Source organism: Stegostoma tigrinum, chromosome 41 (genome assembly GCF_030684315.1).
Source record: "Stegostoma tigrinum isolate sSteTig4 chromosome 41, sSteTig4.hap1, whole genome shotgun sequence".
NCBI lineage: Eukaryota > Metazoa > Chordata > Chondrichthyes > Orectolobiformes > Stegostomatidae > Stegostoma > Stegostoma tigrinum.
In genome coordinates this window covers 3,804-26,054 of record NC_081394.1, presented here as the reverse complement: position 1 = coordinate 26,054, position 22,251 = coordinate 3,804, and the positions used below count along the sequence as shown (strand labels likewise).

The 22,251-nt window shown below is 61.3% G+C and overlaps 1 protein-coding gene across 1 annotated transcript in view; it reads right to left on the bottom strand.

The window, feature by feature from the left end:
- nphs1 (NPHS1 adhesion molecule, nephrin) overlaps positions 1 to 22,032 on the bottom strand; it is a 137,143-nt gene extending 115,111 nt beyond the window's left edge. The window contains exons 1-3 of the mRNA XM_059641264.1: positions 21,959 to 22,032; positions 20,870 to 21,032; positions 19,845 to 20,039 (exon numbers count right to left, since the gene is read on the bottom strand). Coding sequence (XP_059497247.1) covers positions 19,845 to 20,039; positions 20,870 to 20,990 — 316 coding nt within the window. The 5' untranslated portion in view covers positions 20,991 to 21,032; positions 21,959 to 22,032. The remainder of the gene's footprint in view (positions 1 to 19,844; positions 20,040 to 20,869; positions 21,033 to 21,958) is intronic.
- Between the last annotated feature and the right edge of the window lie 219 nt (positions 22,033 to 22,251).

Here is a 22,251-nt window from a genome sequence, read left to right as displayed (position 1 = left end):
GGGGTCGATCACTGAGACTGGGGTCGATCAGTGGGACTGGGGTCGATCAGTGGGACTGGGATCGATCACTGGGACTGGGGTCGATCACTGGGACTGGGGTCGATCAGTGGGACTGGGGTCGATCACTGGGACTGGGGTCGATCAGTGGGACTGGGGTCGATCAGTGGGACTGGGGTCGATCAGTGGGACTGGGATCGATCAATGGGACTGGGGTCGATCAGTGGGTCTGGGGCCGATCAGTGGGACTGGGGTCGATCACTGGGACTGGGATCGATCAGTGGGACTGGGGTCGATCAGTGGGACTGGGGTCGATCAGTGGGACTGGGGTCGGTCACTGGGACTGGAATCGATCACTGGGACTGGGGTCGATCAATGGGACTGGGGTCGATCAGTGGGACTGGGGTCGATCACTGGGACTGGGGTCGATCAGTGGGACTGGGGTCGATCACTGGGACTGGGGTCGATCAATGGGACTGGGGTCGATCAATGGGACGGGGGTCGATCAATGGGACGGGGGTCGATCACTGGGACTGGGGTCGATCACTGGGACTGGGGTCGATCAGTGGGACTGGGGTCGATCAGTGGGACTGGGGTCGATCACTGGGACTGGGGTCGATCAGTGGGACTGGGGTCGATCAGTGGGACTGGGGTCGATCACTGGGACTGGGGTCGATCAATGGGACTGGGGTCGATCAGTGGGACTGGGGTCGATCAGTGGGACTGGGGTCGATCACTGGGACTGGGATCGATCAGTGGGACTGGGGTCGATCAGTGGGATTGGGGTCGATCAGTGGGACTGGGGTCGATCACTGGGACTGGGATCGATCAGTGGGACTGGGGTCGATCAGTGGGAATGGGTTCGATCAGTGGGACTGGGGTCGGTCACTGGGACTGGAATCGATCACTGGGACTGGGGTCGATCAATGGGACTGGGGTCGATCAGTGGGACTGGGGTCGATAACTGGGACTGGGGTCGATCAGTGGGACTGGGGTCGATCAGTGAGGCTGGGATCGATCAGTGAGGCTGGGATCGATCAGTGGGACTGGGGTCGATCACTGGGACTGGGATCGATCAGTGAGGCTGGGGTCGATCAATGGGACTGGTGTCGATCAATGGGACTGTGATCGATCAGTGGGACTGGAGTCGATCAGTGGGACTGGGGTCGATCAATGGGACTGGGGTCGATCAGTGGGACTGGGGTCGATCACTGGGACTGGGGTCGATCAGTGGGACTGGGGTCGATCACTGGGACTGGAGTCGATCACTGGGACTGGGGTCGATCACTGGGACTGGGGTCGATCACTGGGACTGGGGTCGATCAGTGAGACTGGGGTCGATAAGTGAGGCTGGGATCGATCAGTGAGACTGGGGTCGATCAGTGGTGCTGGGGTCGATCAGTGAGACTGGGGTCGATCAGTGATGCTGGGGTCGATCAGTGAGACTGGGGTCGATCAGTGATGCTGGGGTCGATCAGTGAGGCTGGGGGCGATCAGTGAGACTGGGGTCGATCAGTGGGACTGGGGTCGATCAATGGGACTGGGGTCGATCACTGGGACTGTGGTCGATCAATGGGACTGGGGTCGATCACTGGGACTGGGGTCGATCACTGGGACTGGGGTCGATCAGTGGGACTGGGGTCGATCAGTCGGACTGGGGTCGATCACTGGGACTGGGGTCGATCAATGGGACTGGGGTCGATCAATGGGACGGGGGTCGATCACTGGGACTGGGGTCGATCACTGGGACTGGGGTCGATCAGTGGGACTGGGGTCGATCAGTGGGACTGGGGTCGATCACTGGGACTGGGGTCGATCAGTGGGACTGGGGTCGATCACTGGGACTGGGATCGATCAATGGGACTGGGGTCGATCACTAAGACTGGGGTCGATCACTGGGACTGGGGTCGATCAGTGGGACTGGGATCGATCACTGAGACTGGGATCGATCAATGGGACTGGGGTCGATCAGTGGGACTGGGGTCGATCAGTGGGACTGTGGTCGATCAGTGGGACTGGGGTCGATCAGTGGGACTGGGATCGATCAATGGGACTGGGGTCGATCAGTGGGACTGGGGTCGATCAGTGGGACTGGGATCGATCAATGGGACTGGGGTCGATCAGTGGGACTGGGGTCGATCAGTGGGACTGGGGTCGGTCACTGGGACTGGAATCGATCACTGGGACTGGGATCGATCAATGGGACTGGGGTCGATCAGTGGGACTGGGGTCGATCAGTGGGACGGGGTCGATCACTGGGACTGGGGACGAACACTGGGACTGGGGTCGATCAGTGGGACTGGGGTCGATCACTGGGACTGGGGTCGATCAGTGGGACTGGGGTCGATCAGTGGGACTGGGATCGATCACTGGGACTGGGGTCGCTCACAGGGACTGGGGTCGATCAGTGGGACTGGGGTCGATCAGTGGGACTGGGGTCGATCACTGGGACTGGGGTCGATCAGTGGGACTGGGGTCGATCAGTGGGACTGGGGTCGATCAGTGGGACTGGGATCGATCAATGGGACTGGGGTCGATCAGTGGGTCTGGGGTCGATCAGTGGGACTGGGGTCGATCAGTGGGCCTGGGATCGATCAGTGGGACTGGGGTCGATCAGTGGGACTGGGGTCGATCAGTGGGACTGGAGTCGATCAGTGGGACTGGGGTCGATCACTGGGACTGGGGTCGATCACTGGGACTGGGGTCGATCAATGGGACTGGGGTCGATCAGTGGGACTGGGGTCGATCACTGGGACTGGGGTCGATCAGTGGGACTGGGGTCGATCACTGGGACTGGGGTCGATCAGTGGGACGGGGGTCGATCACTGGGACTGGGGTCGATCAGTGGGTCTGGGGTCGATCAGTGGGACTGGGGTCGATCACTGGGACTGGGGTCGATCAGTGGGACTGGGGTCGATCACTGGGACTGGGGTCGATCAGTGGGACTGGGGTCGATCAGTGGGACTGGGGTCGATCACTGGGACTGGTGTCGATCACTGGGACTGGGGTCGATCAGTGGGACTGGGGTCGATCAGTGGGACTGGGGTCGATCACTGGGACTGGGATCGATCAGTGGGACTGGGGTCGATCAGTGGGACTGGGGTCGATCAGTGGGACTGGGGTCGGTCACTGGGACTGGAATCGATCACTGGGACTGGGGTCGATCAATGGGACTGGGGTCGATCAGTGGGACTGGGGTCGATCACTGGGACTGGGTTCGATCAGTGGGACTGGGGTCGATCAGTGAGGCTGGGATCGATCAGTGAGGCTGGGATCGATCAGTGGGACTGGGGTCAATCAGTGGGACTGGGGTCGATCACTGGGACTGGGATCGATCAGTGAGGCTGGGGTCGATCAATGGGACTGGTGTCGATCAATGGGACTGGGATCGATCAGTGGGACTGGAGTCGATCAGTGGGACTGGAGTCGATCAGTGGGACTGGGGTCGATCAGTGGGACTGGGGTCGATCACTGGGACTGGGGTCGATCAATGGGACTGGGGTCGATCACTGGGACTGGGGTCGATCAGTGGGACTGGGGTCGATCACTGGGACAGGGGTCGATCAGTGGGACTGGGGTCGATCACTGGGACTGGGATCGATCAATGGGACTGGGGTCGATCACTGGGACTGGGATCGATCAGTGGGACTGGGGTCGATCAGTGGGACTGGGGTCGATCACTGGGACTGGGATCGATCAATGGGACTGGGGTCGATCAGTGGGACTGGGGTCGATCACTGGGACTGGGATCGATCAATGGGACTGGGGTCGATCAGTGGGACTGGGGTCGATCAGTGGGACTGGGGTCGGTCACTGGGACTGGAATCGATCACTGGGACTGGGATCGATCAATGGGACTGGGGTCGATCAGTGGGACTGGGGTCGATCAGTGGGACTGGGGTCGATCACTGGGACTGGGGTCGATCAGTGGGACTGGGGTCGATCAGTGGGACTGGGGTCGATCACTGGGACTGGTGTCGATCACTGGGACTGGGGTCGATCAGTGGGACTGGGGTCGATCAGTGGGACTGGGGTCGATCACTGGGACTGGGATCGATCAGTGGGACTGGGGTCGATCAGTGGGACTGGGGTCGATCAGTGGGACTGGGGTCGGTCACTGGGACTGGAATCGATCACTGGGACTGGGGTCGATCAATGGGACTGGGGTCGATCAGTGGGACTGGGGTCGATCACTGGGACTGGGATCGATCAGTGGGACTGGGGTCGATCAGTGAGGCTGGGATCGATCAGTGAGGCTGGGATCGATCAGTGGGACTGGGGTCAATCAGTGGGACTGGGGTCGATCACTGGGACTGGGATCGATCAGTGAGGCTGGGGTCGATCAATGGGACTGGTGTTGATCAATGGGACTGGGATCGATCAGTGGGACTGCAGTCGATCAGTGGGACTGGAGTCGATCAGTGGGACTGGGGTCGATCAGTGGGACTGGGGTCGATCACTGGGACTGGGGTCGATCAATGGGACTGGGGTCGATCACTGGGACTGGGGTCGATCAGTGGGACTGGGGTCGATCACTGGGACTGGGGTCGATCAGTGGGACTGGGGTCGATCACTGGGACTGGGATCGATCAATGGGACTGGGGGCGATCAGTGGGACTGGGGTCGATCAGTGGGACTGGGGTTGATCAGTGGGACTGGGGTCGATCACTGGGACTGGGATCGATCAATGGGACTGGGGTCGATCAGTGGGACTGGGGTCGATCACTGGGACTGGGATCGATCAATGGGACTGGGGTCGATCAGTGGGACTGGGGTCGATCAGTGGGACTCGGGTCGGTCACTGGGACTGGAATCGATCACTGGGACTGGGATCGATCAATGGGACTGGGGTCAATCAGTGGGACTGGGGTCGATCAGTAGGACGGGGTTGATCACTGGGACTGGGGTCGATCACTGGGACTGGGGTCGATCAGTGGGACTGGGGTCGATCACTGGGACTGGGGTCGATCAGTGGGACTGGGGTCGATCAGTGGGACTGGGATCGATCACTGGGACTGGGGTCGATCACAGGGACTGGGGTCGATCAGTGGGACTGGGGTCGATCAGTGGGACTGGGGTCGATCACTGGGACTGGGGTCGATCAGTGGGACTGGGGTCGATCAGTGGGACTGGGGTCGATCAGTGGGTCTGGGGTCGATCAGTGGGTCTGGGGTCGATCACTGGGACTGGGATCGATCAGTGGGACTGGGGTCGATCAGTGGGACTGGGGTCGGTCACTGGGACTGGAATCGATCACTGGGACTGGGGTCGATCAATGGGACTGGGGTCGATCAGTGGGACTGGGGTCGATCACTGGGACTGGGGTCGATCAGTGGGACTGGGGTCGATCAGTGGGACGGGGGTCGATCACTGGGACTGGGGTCGATCAGTGGGTCTGGGGTCGATCAGTGGGACTGGGGTCGATCACTGGGACTGGGGTCGATCAGTGGGACTCGGGTCGATCACTGGGACTGGGGTCGATCAGTGGGACTGGAGTCGATCAGTGGGACTGGGGTCGATCAGTGGGACTGGGGTCGATCACTGGGACTGGGGTCGATCAATGGGACTGAGGTCGATCACTGGGACTGGGGTCGGTCAGTGGGACTGGGGTCGATCACTGGGACTGGGGTCGATCAGTGGGACTGGGGTCGATCACTGGGACTGGGATTGATCAATGGGACTGGGGTCGATCAGTGGGACTGGGGTCGATCAGTGGGACTGGGGTCGATCAGTGGGACTGGGGTCGATCACTGGGACTGGGATCGATCAATGGGACTGGGGTCGATCAGTGGGACTGGGGTCGATCACTGGGACTGGGATCGATCAATGGGACTGGGGTCGATCAGTGGGACTGGGGTCGATCAGTGGGACTGGGTCGGTCACTGGGACTGGAATCGATCACTGGGACTGGGGTCGATCAATGGAACTGGGGTCGATCAGTGGGACTGGGGTCGATCAGTGAGGCTGGGATCGATCAGTGAGGCTGGGGGCGATCAGTGAGACTGGGGTCGATCAGTGGGACTGGGGTCGATCAATGGGACTGGGGTCGATCACTGGGACTGTGGTCGATCAATGGGACTGGGGTCGATCACTGGGACTGGGGTCGATCACTGGGACTGGGGTCGATCAGTGGGACTGGGGTCGATCAGTCGGACTGGGGTCGATCACTGGGACTGGGGTCGATCAATGGGACTGGGGTCGATCAATGGGACGGGGGTCGATCACTGGGACTGGGGTCGATCAGTGGGACTGGGGTCGATCAGTGGGACTGGGATCGATCAATGGGACTGGGGTCGATCAGTGGGTCTGGGGTCGATCAGTGGGACTGGGGTCGATCAGTGGGCCTGGGATCGATCAGTGGGACTGGGGTCGATCAGTGGGACTGGGGTCGATCAGTGGGACTGGGGTCGATCAGTGGGACTGGGGTCGATCACTGGGACTGGGGTCGATCACTGGGACTGGGGTCGATCAATGGGACTGGGGTCGATCAGTGGGACTGGGGTCGATCACTGGGACTGGGGTCGATCAGTGGGACTGGGGTCGATCACTGGGACTGGGGTCGATCAGTGGGACGGGGGTCGATCACTGGGACTGGGGTCGATCAGTGGGTCTGGGGTCGATCAGTGGGACTGGGGTTCGATCACTGGGACTGGGGTCGATCAGTGGTACTGGGGTCGATCACTGGGACTGGGGTCGATCAGTGGGACTGGGGTCGATCAGTGGGACTGGGGTCGATCACTGGGACTGGTGTCGATCACTGGGACTGGGGTCGATCAGTGGGACTGGGGTCGATCAGTGGGACTGGGGTCGATCACTGGGACTGGGATCGATCAGTGGGACTGGGGTCGATCAGTGGGACTGGGGTCGATCAGTGGGACTGGGGTCGGTCACTGGGACTGGAATCGATCACTGGGACTGGGGTCGATCAATGGGACTGGGGTCGATCAGTGGGACTGGGGTCGATCACTGGGACTGGGTTCGATCAGTGGGACTGGGGTCGATCAGTGAGGCTGGGATCGATCAGTGAGGCTGGGATCGATCAGTGGGACTGGGGTCAATCAGTGGGACTGGGGTCGATCACTGGGACTGGGATCGATCAGTGAGGCTGGGGTCGATCAATGGGACTGGTGTCGATCAATGGGACTGGGATCGATCAGTGGGACTGGAGTCGATCAGTGGGACTGGAGTCGATCAGTGGGACTGGGGTCGATCAGTGGGACTGGGGTCGATCACTGGGACTGGGGTCGATCAATGGGACTGGGGTCGATCACTGGGACTGGGGTCGATCAGTGGGACTGGGGTCGATCACTGGGACAGGGGTCGATCAGTGGGACTGGGGTCGATCACTCGGACTGGGATCGATCAATGGGACTGGGGTCGATCACTGGGACTGGGGTCGATCAGTGGGACTGGGGTCGATCAGTGGGACTGGGGTCGATCACTGGGACTGGGATCGATCAATGGGACTGGGGTCGATCAGTGGGACTGGGGTCGATCACTGGGACTGGGATCGATCAATGGGACTGGGGTCGATCAGTGGGACTGGGGTCGATCAGTGGGACTGGGGTCGGTCACTGGGACTGGAATCGATCACTGGGACTGGGATCGATCAATGGGACTGGGGTCGATCAGTGGGACTGGGGTCGATCAGTGGGACTGGGGTCGATCACTGGGACTGGGGTCGATCAGTGGGACTGGGGTCGATCAGTGGGACTGGGGTCGATCACTGGGACTGGTGTCGATCACTGGGACTGGGGTCGATCAGTGGGACTGGGGTCGATCAGTGGGACTGGGGTCGATCACTGGGACTGGGATCGATCAGTGGGACTGGGGTCGATCAGTGGGACTGGGGTCGATCAGTGGGACTGGGGTCGGTCACTGGGACTGGAATCGATCACTGGGACTGGGGTCGATCAATGGGACTGGGGTCGATCAGTGGGACTGGGGTCGATCACTGGGACTGGGATCGATCAGTGGGACTGGGGTCGATCAGTGAGGCTGGGATCGATCAGTGAGGCTGGGATCGATCAGTGGGACTGGGGTCAATCAGTGGGACTGGGGTCGATCACTGGGACTGGGATCGATCAGTGAGGCTGGGCTCGATCAATGGGACTGGTGTTGATCAATGGGACTGGGATCGATCAGTGGGACTGCAGTCGATCAGTGGGACTGGAGTCGATCAGTGGGACTGGGGTCGATCAGTGGGACTGGGGTCGATCACTGGGACTGGGGTCGATCAATGGGACTGGGGTCGATCACTGGGACTGGGGTCGATCAGTGGGACTGGGGTCGATCACTGGGACTGGGGTCGATCAGTGGGACTGGGGTCGATCACTGGGACTGGGATCGATCAATGGGACTGGGGGCGATCAGTGGGACTGGGGTCGATCAGTGGGACTGGGGTTGATCAGTGGGACTGGGGTCGATCACTGGGACTGGGATCGATCAATGGGACTGGGGTCGATCAGTGGGACTGGGGTCGATCACTGGGACTGGGATCGATCAATGGGACTGGGGTCGATCAGTGGGACTGGGGTCGATCAGTGGGACTCGGGTCGGTCACTGGGACTGGAATCGATCACTGGGACTGGGATCGATCAATGGGACTGGGGTCAATCAGTGGGACTGGGGTCGATCAGTAGGACGGGGTTGATCACTGGGACTGGGGTCGATCACTGGGACTGGGGTCGATCAGTGGGACTGGGGTCGATCACTGGGACTGGGGTCGATCAGTGGGACTGGGGTCGATCAGTGGGACTGGGATCGATCACTGGGACTGGGGTCGATCACAGGGACTGGGGTCGATCAGTGGGACTGGGGTCGATCAGTGGGACTGGGGTCGATCACTGGGACTGGGGTCGATCAGTGGGACTGGGGTCGATCAGTGGGACTGGGGTCGATCAGTGGGTCTGGGGTCGATCAGTGGGTCTGGGGTCGATCACTGGGACTGGGATCGATCAGTGGGACTGGGGTCGATCAGTGGGACTGGGGTCGGTCACTGGGACTGGAATCGATCACTGGGACTGGGGTCGATCAATGGGACTGGGGTCGATCAGTGGGACTGGGGTCGATCACTGGGACTGGGGTCGATCAGTGGGACTGGGGTCGATCAGTGGGACGGGGGTCGATCACTGGGACTGGGGTCGATCAGTGGGTCTGGGGTCGATCAGTGGGACTGGGGTCGATCACTGGGACTGGGGTCGATCAGTGGGACTCGGGTCGATCACTGGGACTGGGGTCGATCAGTGGGACTGGAGTCGATCAGTGGGACTGGGGTCGATCAGTGGGACTGGGGTCGATCACTGGGACTGGGGTCGATCAATGGGACTGAGGTCGATCACTGGGACTGGGGTCGGTCAGTGGGACTGGGGTCGATCACTGGGACTGGGGTCGATCAGTGGGACTGGGGTCGATCACTGGGACTGGGATTGATCAATGGGACTGGGGTCAATCAGTGGGACTGGGGTCGATCAGTGGGACTGGGATCGATCAGTGGGACTGGAGTCGATCAGTGGGACTGGAGTCGATCAGTGGGACTGGGGTCGATCAGTGGGACTGGGGTCGATCACTGGGACTGGGGTCGATCAATGGGACTGGGGTCGATCACTGGGACTGGGGTCGATCAGTGGGACTGGGATCGATCAATGGGACTGGGGTCGATCAGTGGGACTGGGGTCGATCACTGGGACTGGGATCGATCAATGGGACTGGGGTCGATCAGTGGGACTGGGGTCGATCAGTGGGACTGGGGTCGGTCACTGGGACTGGAATCGATCACTGGGACTGGGATCGATCAATGGGACTGGGGTCGATCAGTGGGACTGGGGTCGATCAGTGGGACTGGGGTCGATCACTGGGACTGGGGTCGATCAGTGGGACTGGGGTCGATCAGTGGGACTGGGGTCGATCACTGGGACTGGTGTCGATCACTGGGACTGGGGTCGATCAGTGGGACTGGGGTCGATCAGTGGGACTGGGGTCGATCACTGGGACTGGGATCGATCAGTGGGACTGGGGTCGATCAGTGGGACTGGGGTCGATCAGTGGGACTGGGGTCGGTCACTGGGACTGGAATCGATCACTGGGACTGGGGTCGATCAATGGGACTGGGGTCGATCAGTGGGACTGGGGTCGATCACTGGGACTGGGATCGATCAGTGGGACTGGGGTCGATCAGTGAGGCTGGGATCGATCAGTGAGGCTGGGATCGATCAGTGGGACTGGGGTCAATCAGTGGGACTGGGGTCGATCACTGGGACTGGGATCGATCAGTGAGGCTGGGGTCGATCAATGGGACTGGTGTTGATCAATGGGACTGGGATCGATCAGTGGGACTGCAGTCGATCAGTGGGACTGGAGTCGATCAGTGGGACTGGGGTCGATCAGTGGGACTGGGGTCGATCACTGGGACTGGGGTCGATCAATGGGACTGGGGTCGATCACTGGGACTGGGGTCGATCAGTGGGACTGGGGTCGATCACTGGGACTGGGGTCGATCAGTGGGACTGGGGTCGATCACTGGGACTGGGATCGATCAATGGGACTGGGGGCGATCAGTGGGACTGGGGTCGATCAGTGGGACTGGGGTTGATCAGTGGGACTGGGGTCGATCACTGGGACTGGGATCGATCAATGGGACTGGGGTCGATCAGTGGGACTGGGGTCGATCACTGGGACTGGGATCGATCAATGGGACTGGGGTCGATCAGTGGGACTGGGGTCGATCAGTGGGACTCGGGTCGGTCACTGGGACTGGAATCGATCACTGGGACTGGGATCGATCAATGGGACTGGGGTCAATCAGTGGGACTGGGGTCGATCAGTAGGACGGGGTTGATCACTGGGACTGGGGTCGATCACTGGGACTGGGGTCGATCAGTGGGACTGGGGTCGATCACTGGGACTGGGGTCGATCAGTGGGACTGGGGTCGATCAGTGGGACTGGGATCGATCACTGGGACTGGGGTCGATCACAGGGACTGGGGTCGATCAGTGGGACTGGGGTCGATCAGTGGGACTGGGGTCGATCACTGGGACTGGGGTCGATCAGTGGGACTGGGGTCGATCAGTGGGACTGGGGTCGATCAGTGGGTCTGGGGTCGATCAGTGGGTCTGGGGTCGATCACTGGGACTGGGATCGATCAGTGGGACTGGGGTCGATCAGTGGGACTGGGGTCGGTCACTGGGACTGGAATCGATCACTGGGACTGGGGTCGATCAATGGGACTGGGGTCGATCAGTGGGACTGGGGTCGATCACTGGGACTGGGGTCGATCAGTGGGACTGGGGTCGATCAGTGGGACGGGGGTCGATCACTGGGACTGGGGTCGATCAGTGGGTCTGGGGTCGATCAGTGGGACTGGGGTCGATCACTGGGACTGGGGTCGATCAGTGGGACTCGGGTCGATCACTGGGACTGGGGTCGATCAGTGGGACTGGAGTCGATCAGTGGGACTGGGGTCGATCAGTGGGACTGGGGTCGATCACTGGGACTGGGGTCGATCAATGGGACTGAGGTCGATCACTGGGACTGGGGTCGGTCAGTGGGACTGGGGTCGATCACTGGGACTGGGGTCGATCAGTGGGACTGGGGTCGATCACTGGGACTGGGATTGATCAATGGGACTGGGGTCGATCAGTGGGACTGGGGTCGATCAGTGGGACTGGGGTCGATCAGTGGGACTGGGGTCGATCACTGGGACTGGGATCGATCAATGGGACTGGGGTCGATCAGTGGGACTGGGGTCGATCACTGGGACTGGGATCGATCAATGGGACTGGGGTCGATCAGTGGGACTGGGGTCGATCAGTGGGACTGGGTCGGTCACTGGGACTGGAATCGATCACTGGGACTGGGGTCGATCAATGGAACTGGGGTCGATCAGTGGGACTGGGGTCGATCAGTGAGGCTGGGATCGATCAGTGAGGCTGGGGGCGATCAGTGAGACTGGGGTCGATCAGTGGGACTGGGGTCGATCAATGGGACTGGGGTCGATCACTGGGACTGTGGTCGATCAATGGGACTGGGGTCGATCACTGGGACTGGGGTCGATCACTGGGACTGGGGTCGATCAGTGGGACTGGGGTCGATCAGTCGGACTGGGGTCGATCACTGGGACTGGGGTCGATCAATGGGACTGGGGTCGATCAATGGGACGGGGGTCGATCACTGGGACTGGGGTCGATCACTGGGACTGGGGTCGATCAGTGGGACTGGGGTCGATCAGTGGGACTGGGGTCGATCACTGGGACTGGGGTCGATCAGTGGGACTGGGGTCGATCACTGGGACTGGGATCGATCAATGGGACTGGGGTCGATCACTGAGACTGGGGTCGATCACTGGGACTGGGGTCGATCAGTGGGACTGGGATCGATCACTGAGACTGGGATCGATCAATGGGACTGGGGTCGATCAGTGGGACTGGGGTCGATCAGTGGGACTGGGGTCGATCAGTGGGACTGGGGTCGATCAGTGGGACTGGGATCGATCAATGGGACTGGGGTCGATCAGTGGGACTGGGGTCGATCAGTGGGACTGGGATCGATCAATGGGACTGGGGTCGATCAGTGGGACTGGGGTCGATCAGTGGGACTGGGGTCGGTCACTGGGACTGGAATCGATCACTGGGACTGGGATCGATCAATGGGACTGGGGTCGATCAGTGGGACTGGGGTCGATCAGTGGGACGGGGTCGATCACTGGGACTGGGGACGAACACTGGGACTGGGGTCGATCAGTGGGACTGGGGTCGATCACTGGGACTGGGGTCGATCAGTGGGACTGGGGTCGATCAGTGGGACTGGGATCGATCACTGGGACTGGGGTCGCTCACAGGGACTGGGGTCGATCAGTGGGACTGGGGTCGATCAGTGGGACTGGGGTCGATCACTGGGACTGGGGTCGATCAGTGGGACTGGGGTCGATCAGTGGGACTGGGGTCGATCAGTGGGACTGGGATCGATCAATGGGACTGGGGTCGATCAGTGGGTCTGGGGTCGATCAGTGGGACTGGGGTCGATCAGTGGGCCTGGGATCGATCAGTGGGACTGGGGTCGATCAGTGGGACTGGGGTCGATCAGTGGGACTGGGGTCGATCAGTGGGACTGGGGTCGATCACTGGGACTGGGGTCGATCACTGGGACTGGGGTCGATCAATGGGACTGGGGTCGATCAGTGGGACTGGGGTCGATCACTGGGACTGGGGTCGATCAGTGGGACTGGGGTCGATCAGTGGGACTGGGGTCGATCAGTGGGACTGGGGTCGATCAGTGGGACGGGGGTCGATCACTGGGACTGGGGTCGATCAGTGGGTCTGGGGTCGATCAGTGGGACTGGGGTCGATCACTGGGACTGGGGTCGATCAGTGGGACTGGGGTCGATCACTGGGACTGGGGTCGATCAGTGGGACTGGGGTCGATCAGTGGGACTGGGGTCGATCACTGGGACTGGTGTCGATCACTGGGACTGGGGTCGATCAGTGGGACTGGGGTCGATCAGTGGGACTGGGGTCGATCACTGGGACTGGGATCGATCAGTGGGACTGGGGTCGATCAGTGGGACTGGGGTCGATCAGTGGGACTGGGGTCGGTCACTGGGACTGGAATCGATCACTGGGACTGGGGTCGATCAATGGGACTGGGGTCGATCAGTGGGACTGGGGTCGATCACTGGGACTGGGTTCGATCAGTGGGACTGGGGTCGATCAGTGAGGCTGGGATCGATCAGTGAGGCTGGGATCGATCAGTGGGACTGGGGTCAATCAGTGGGACTGGGGTCGATCACTGGGACTGGGATCGATCAGTGAGGCTGGGGTCGATCAATGGGACTGGTGTCGATCAATGGGACTGGGATCGATCAGTGGGACTGGAGTCGATCAGTGGGACTGGAGTCGATCAGTGGGACTGGGGTCGATCAGTGGGACTGGGGTCGATCACTGGGACTGGGGTCGATCAATGGGACTGGGGTCGATCACTGGGACTGGGGTCGATCAGTGGGACTGGGATCGATCAATGGGACTGGGGTCGATCAGTGGGACTGGGGTCGATCACTGGGACTGGGATCGATCAATGGGACTGGGGTCGATCAGTGGGACTGGGGTCGATCAGTGGGACTGGGGTCGGTCAGTGGGACTGGAATCGATCACTGGGACTGGGATCGATCAATGGGACTGGGGTCGATCAGTGGGACTGGGGTCGATCAGTGGGACTGGGGTCGATCACTGGGACTGGGGTCGATCAGTGGGACTGGGGTCGATCAGTGGGACTGGGGTCGATCACTGGGACTGGTGTCGATCACTGGGACTGGGGTCGATCAGTGGGACTGGGGTCGATCAGTGGGACTGGGGTCGATCACTGGGACTGGGATCGATCAGTGGGACTGGGGTCGATCAGTGGGACTGGGGTCGATCAGTGGGACTGGGGTCGGTCACTGGGACTGGAATCGATCACTGGGACTGGGGTCGATCAATGGGACTGGGGTCGATCAGTGGGACTGGGGTCGATCACTGGGACTGGGATCGATCAGTGGGACTGGGGTCGATCAGTGAGGCTGGGATCGATCAGTGAGGCTGGGATCGATCAGTGGGACTGGGGTCAATCAGTGGGACTGGGGTCGATCACTGGGACTGGGATCGATCAGTGAGGCTGGGGTCGATCAATGGGACTGGTGTTGATCAATGGGACTGGGATCGATCAGTGGGACTGCAGTCGATCAGTGGGACTGGAGTCGATCAGTGGGACTGGGGTCGATCAGTGGGACTGGGGTCGATCACTGGGACTGGGGTCGATCAATGGGACTGGGGTCGATCACTGGGACTGGGGTCGATCAGTGGGACTGGGGTCGATCACTGGGACTGGGGTCGATCAGTGGGACTGGAGTCGATCACTGGGACTGGGATCGATCAATGGGACTGGGGGCGATCAGTGGGACTGGGGTCGATCAGTGGGACTGGGGTTGATCAGTGGGACTGGGGTCGATCACTGGGACTGGGATCGATCAATGGGACTGGGGTCGATCAGTGGGACTGGGGTCGATCACTGGGACTGGGATCGATCAATGGGACTGGGGTCGATCAGTGGGACTGGGGTCGATCAGTGGGACTCGGGTCGGTCACTGGGACTGGAATCGATCACTGGGACTGGGATCGATCAATGGGACTGGGGTCAATCAGTGGGACTGGGGTCGATCAGTAGGACGGGGTTGATCACTGGGACTGGGGTCGATCACTGGGACTGGGGTCGATCAGTGGGACTGGGGTCGATCACTGGGACTGGGGTCGATCAGTGGGACTGGGGTCGATCAGTGGGACTGGGATCGATCACTGGGACTGGGGTCGATCACAGGGACTGGGGTCGATCAGTGGGACTGGGGTCGATCAGTGGGACTGGGGTCGATCACTGGGACTGGGGTCGATCAGTGGGACTGGGGTCGATCAGTGGGACTGGGGTCGATCAGTGGGTCTGGGGTCGATCAGTGGGTCTGGGGTCGATCACTGGGACTGGGATCGATCAGTGGGACTGGGGTCGATCAGTGGGACTGGGGTCGGTCACTGGGACTGGAATCGATCACTGGGACTGGGGTCGATCAATGGGACTGCGGTCGATCAGTGGGACTGGGGTCGATCACTGGGACTGGGGTCGATCAGTGGGACTGGGGTCGATCAGTGGGACGGGGGTCGATCACTGGGACTGGGGTCGATCAGTGGGTCTGGGGTCGATCAGTGGGACTGGGGTCGATCACTGGGACTGGGGTCGATCAGTGGGACTCGGGTCGATCACTGGGACTGGGGTCGATCAGTGGGACTGGAGTCGATCAGTGGGACTGGGGTCGATCAGTGGGACTGGGGTCGATCACTGGGACTGGGGTCGATCAATGGGACTGAGGTCGATCACTGGGACTGGGGTCGGTCAGTGGGACTGGGGTCGATCACTGGGACTGGGGTCGATCAGTGGGACTGGGGTCGATCACTGGGACTGGGATTGATCAATGGGACTGGGGTCGATCAGTGGGACTGGGGTCGATCAGTGGGACTGGGGTCGATCAGTGGGACTGGGGTCGATCACTGGGACTGGGATCGATCAATGGGACTGGGGTCGATCAGTGGGACTGGGGTCGATCACTGGGACTGGGATCGATCAATGGGACTGGGGTCGATCAGTGGGACTGGGGTCGATCAGTGGGACTGGGTCGGTCACTGGGACTGGAATCGATCACTGGGACTGGGGTCGATCAATGGAACTGGGGTCGATCAGTGGGACTGGGGTCGATCAGTGGGACGGGGGTCGATCACTGGGACTGGGGTCGATCAGTGGGACTGGGGTCGATCAGTGGGACTGGGGTCGATCACTGGGACTGGGGTCGATCAGTGGGACTGGGGTCGATCAGTGGGACTGGGGTCGATCACTGGGACTGGGGTCGATCACTGGGACTGGGATCGATCAGTGGGACTGGGGTCGATCAGTGGGACTGGGGTCGATCACTGGGACTGGGGTCGATCAGTGGGACTGGGGTCGATCACTGGGACTGGGGTCGATCAGTGGGACTGGGGTCGATCAGTGGGACTGGGGTCGATCAGTGGGACTGGGATTGATCAATGGGACTGGGGTCGATCAGTGGGTCTGGGGTCGATCAGTGGGTCTGGGGTCGATCAGTGGGACTGGGGTCGATCACTGGGACTGGGATCGATCAGTGGGTCTGGGGTCGATCAGTGGGACTGGGGTCGATCAGTGGGACTGGGGTTGGTCACTGGGACAGGAATCGATCACTGGGACTGGGGTCGATCAATAGGACTGGGGTCGATCAGTGGGACTGGGGTCGATCAGTGGGACGGGGGTCGATCACTGGGACTGGGGTCGATCAGTGGGACTGGGGTCGATCACTGGGACTGGGGTCGATCACTGGGACTGGGGTCAATCAGTGGGACTGGGGTCGATCACTGGGACTGGGGTCGATCAGTGGGACTGGGGTCGATCAGTGAGGCTGGGATCGATCAGTGAGGCTGGGATCGATCAGTGGGACTGGGGTCGATCAGTGGGACTGGGGTCGATCACTGGGACTGGGATCGATCAGTGAGGCTGGGGCCGATCAATGGGACTGGGATCGATCAGTGGGACTGGAGTCGATCAGTGGGACTGGGGTCGATCAGTGGGACTGGGGTCGATCACTGGGACTGGGGTCGATCAATGGGACTGAGGTCGATCACTGGGACTGGGGTCGATCAGTGGGACTGGGGTCGATCACTGGGTCTGGGGTCGATCAGTGGGACTGGGGTCGATCACTGTGACTGGGATCGATCAATGGGTCTGGGGTCGATCAGTGGGACTGGGGTCGATCAGTGGGACTGGGGTCGATCAGTGGGACTGGGGTCGATCACTGGGACTGGGATCGATCAATGGGACTGGGGTCGATCAGTGGGACTGGGGTCGATCACTGGGGCTGGGATCGATCAATGGGACTGGGGTCGATCATTGGGACTGGGGTCGATCAGTGGGACTGGGGTCGGTCACTGGGACTGGAATCGATCACTGGGACTGGGGTCGATCAATGGGACTGGGGTCGATCAGTGGGACTGGGTCGATCAGTGGGACGGGGGTCGATTAGTGGGATGGGGGTCGATCACGGGGACTGGGGTCGATCAGTGGGACTGGGGTCGATCACTGGGACTGGGGTCGATCAGTGGGACTGGGGTCGATCACTGGGACTGGGGTCGATCAGTGGGACTGTGGTCGATCAGTGGGAGTGGGGTCGATCACTGGGACTGGGGTCGATCACTGGGACCGGGGTCGATCAATGGGACTGGGGTTGATCAGTGGGACTGGGGTCGATCAGTGGGACTGGGATCGATCAGTGAGGCTGGGATCGATCAGTGGGACTGGGATCGATCAGTGGGACTGGGGTCGATCAGTGAGACTGGGATCGATCAGTGAAGCTGGGGTCGATCAGTGGTACTGGGGTTGATCAGTGAGGCTGGGATCGATCAGTGAGGCTGGGATCGATCAGTGGGACTGGGGTCGATCAGTGAGATTGGGATCGATCAGTGAGGCTGGGGTCGATCACTGGGACTGGGGTCGATCAGTGGGACTGGGGTCGATCACTGGGACTGGGGTCGATCAGTGGGACTGGGGTCGATCAGTGGGACTGGGGTCGATCACTGGGACTGGGGTCGATCAGTGGGACTGGGATCGATCAGTGGGACTGGGGTCGATCAGTGGGACTGGGGCCGATCACTGGGACTGGGATCGATCAGTGGGACTGGGGGCGATCAATGGGACTGGGGTCGATCACTGGGACTGGGGTCGATCACTGGGACTGGGGTCGATCAGTGGGACTGGGGTCGATCAGTGGGACTGGGGTCGATCACTGGGACTGGGATCGATGAATGGGACTGGGGTCGATCAGTGGGACTAGGGTCGATCAGTGGGACTGGGGTCGATCACTGGGACTGGGGTCGATCAGTGGGACTGGGGTCGATCAGTGGGACTGGCGTCGATCACTGGGACTGGGATCGATCAATGGGACTGGGGTCGATCACTGGGACTGGGGTCGATCAGTGAGACTGGCGTCGATCAGTGAGACTGGCGTCGATCAGTGGGACTGGGGTCGATCAGTGGGACTGGGGTCGATCACTGGGACTGGGGTCGATCAGTGGGACTGGGGTCGATCAGTGGGACTGGGGTCGATCAGTGAGGCTGGGATCGATCAGTGGGACTGGGGTCGATCAGTGGGACTGGGGTCGATCAGTGGGACTGGGGTCGATCAGTGAGGCTGGGATCGATCAGTGGGACTGGGGTCGATCAGTGGGACTGGGGTCGATCAGTGAGGCTGGGATCGATCAGTGGGACTGGCGTCGATCAGTGGGACTGGGGTCGATCAGTGGGACTGGGGTCGCTCACAGGGACTGGGGTCGATCACTGGGACTGGGGTCGATCAGTGAGGCTGGGATCGATCAGTGGGACTGGGGTCGATCAGTGAGGCTGGGATCGATCAGTGGGACTGGGGTCGATCAGTGAGGCTGGGATCGATCAGTGGGACTGGGGTTGATCAGTGGGACTGGGGTCGATCAGTGAGACTGGGGTCGATCAGTGGGACTGGGGTCGATCAGTGGGACTGGGGTCGATCAGTGAGGCTGGGATCGATCAGTGGGACTGGGGTCGATCAGTGGGACTGGGGTCGATCACTGGGACTGGGGTCGATCAGTGGGACTGGGGTCGATCACTGGGACTGGGGTCGATCAGTGGGACTGGGGTCGATCAGTGGGACTGGGGTCGATCAGTGGGACTGGGGTCGGTCACTGGGACTGGGGTCGATCAGTGAGACTGGGGTCGATCAGTGGGACTGGGGTCGATCAGTGAGACTGGGGTCGATCAGTGGGACTGGGGTCGATCAGTGGGACTGGGGTCGATCAGTGGGACTGGGGTCGGTCACTGGGACTGGGGTCGATCAGTGAGACTGGGGTCGATCAGTGGGACTGGGGTCGATCAGTGAGACTGGGGTCGATCAGTGGGACTGGGGTCGATCAGTGGGACTGGGGTCGATCAGTGGGACTGGGGTTGATCAATCAGATCGATTAATGGGGTTGAGTTTGGCCAATGGGGTAGAGTTGGATCTGAGTTGGGCCAATGGGGGCTTGGGGTCGGGGTGGGGTCCGGTTGGGTCAGGGTTGAGTCCGGGTGGGGTCCGGGTGGGTCTGGTTGGCGTCGGGGTGGGGTCCGGGTGCGAAGGGCCTGGTTACGGGGAGGGGGTGGGGACTGGCCCCGGTGGATGCGGCTGCGAGGGCTGGTGCGCTCCCGATGGGTGGAATGGCCTGCGTGCGCTCCGGCCCAGGAGGGCCCCTGCGTGTGTCCGTACCTGCGGCTGCGCTCCCTGCGACGCTGTAGCGGGGAAACCCCGGCACGTCCCGAGTCGGCCCCAGGAGTAACCCGTCCCTGACCCACTGGACCTGTCCTGAGGCCGGCTCCACCTCACACTCGAGGCGGGCTCCCTCTCCCTCCGTCACGCTGCTGTTCTCCGGCTGCTTCCGGAAGGCGGGTCTGACCGGAGAGTCTGGCAGAGACAAACACACGCCCCGTTCAGTCTAACCCCGTGCTGTCCCTGTCCCTGTCCCTGTCCCTGTCCCTGGGGGGAGTGTGACGGGGACAGTGTAGAGGGAGCTTTACTCTGTACCTAACCCCGTGCTGTCCCTGTCCCTGGGGGGAGTGTGACGGGGACAGTGTAGAGCGAGCTTTACGCTGTACCTAACCCCGTGCTGTCCCTGTCCCTGGTGGGTGTGTGACGGGGACAGTGTAGAGGGATCTTTACTCTGTACCTAACCCCGTGCTGTCCCTGTCCCTAGGAGTGTTTGATGGGGGACAGTGTAGAGGGAGCTTTACTCTGTACCTAACCCCGTGCTGTCCCTGTCCCTGGTGGGTGTGTGACGGGGACAGTGTAGAGGGAGCTTTACTCAGTACCTAACCCCGTGCTGTCACTGTCCCTGTCCCTGGGGAGTGTGTGACGGGGACAGTGTAGAGCGAGCTTTACGCTGTACCTAACCCCGTGCTGTCCCTGTCCCTGGGAGTGTTTGATGGGGGACAGTGTAGAGGAAGCTTTACTCTGTACCTAACCCCGTGCTGTCCCTGTCCCTGGGGAGTGTTTGATGGGGGACAGTGTAGAGGGAGCTTTACTCAGTACCTAACCCCGTGCTGGCCCTGTCCCTGGGGAGTGTTTGATGGGGCACAGTGTAGAGGGAGCTTTACTCAGTACCGAACCCCGTGCTGTGTCTGTCCCTGGGGAGTGTTTGATGGGGGACAGTGTAGAGGGAGCTTTACTCAGTACCGAACCCCGTGCTGTCCCTGTCCCTGGGCCGAGGAGTGTGGTAATAATGTTGTGACTCTCACTCTGGGTGTTATAGGTAACTCCAGGACCCTGTGCTTCCTGCTGCAGTCCATCAGCGAGGGTGAGGGTGAGGGTGAGGGACAGCAGAGACGAGACGAGGGAGCGAAGGGCCTGAGGGGGCATCCTGTGCCAAGGCCGAGTGGTCACTGGGTACGGCCCCTTCCTCTGTTAAAGGAGGGAAACAGATATGTCAATGGAGCTGGGCATGGAGGGTCCCCTCATCCTCCCTCAACCCCTCATCCTCCCTCCTCCTCCCTGCTCCTCCCTCAACCTCCCTCATCCTCACTCCCTCAACCTCCCTCATCCTCCTCTCCCTGCTCCTCCCTCATCCTCCTCCCTCCTCCACCCTCAACCTCCCTCATCCTCACTCCCTCAACCTCCCTCATCCTCCTCTCCCTGCTCCTCCCTCATCCTCCTCCCTCCTCCACCCTCAACCTCCCTCATCCTCCCTCCCTCAACCTCCGTCCTCCTCCCTCATCCTCACTCCCTCATCCTCCCTCATCCTTCCTCATCCTCCCTCATCCCCTCATCCTCCTCCCTCCTCCACCCTCAACCTCCCTCATCCTCACTCCCTCATCCTCCCTCATCCCCTCATCGTCCTCCCTCCTCCACCCTCAACCTCCCTCATCCTCCTCTCCCTCAACCTCCCCCATCCTCCCTCATCCTCACTCCCTCATCCTCCCTCATCCTCCTCCCCTCAACCTCCCTCATCCTCCCTCCCTCAACCTCCCTCGTCCTCCCTCATCATCTCCCATCCTCCCTCCCTCCCTCAACCTCCGTCATCCTCCCTCCCTTCAACCTCCCTCCGTCCATCCTCCCTCAACTTCCCTCCCTCCATCCTCCCTCACTCCTACCCCTCAGCTTGCCCCCCTCCCCCTCTCCTCCGTCCCCCTTCCTCAAACTCAACCTCCCCCCTCCTTCCCTGCTCCTCCCCCTCACCTCAGCCTCCAGCCCCTCACCCTCCCAGACGGTCCTCAACCCTTATAGTTCCCCCTCATTCCTCGCCCCTGCCACCCCCCTCCTGCCACCCACTGGGGTAACTGACCGGTTTGGAACAGGGGACCCCCCCCCCCCCCCGAGGTCACACTCACTCTGGGATCTTGCTGTGTATAAACGTGTTCGCAGGTTCCTGCTTTCAGACCATGAGCTCCCTTCAGGAACCCGCCGTCCTGCAGCAAACAGGCGCTACATAAATGCAACGGGTTCTGTGCCCCCAACCCCCTCTACCCCTCCCCCGCGCCCCCACCTCAGCTCTTCCCATCACCCTGCGCTTCACGCTTTTTCTACCCTCAAACACCCCCCTCACCCCCCACCCTCAAACACCCCCTCACCCCCCACCCTCCAACACCCCCCTCACCCCCCACCCTCAAACACCCTCCCCACC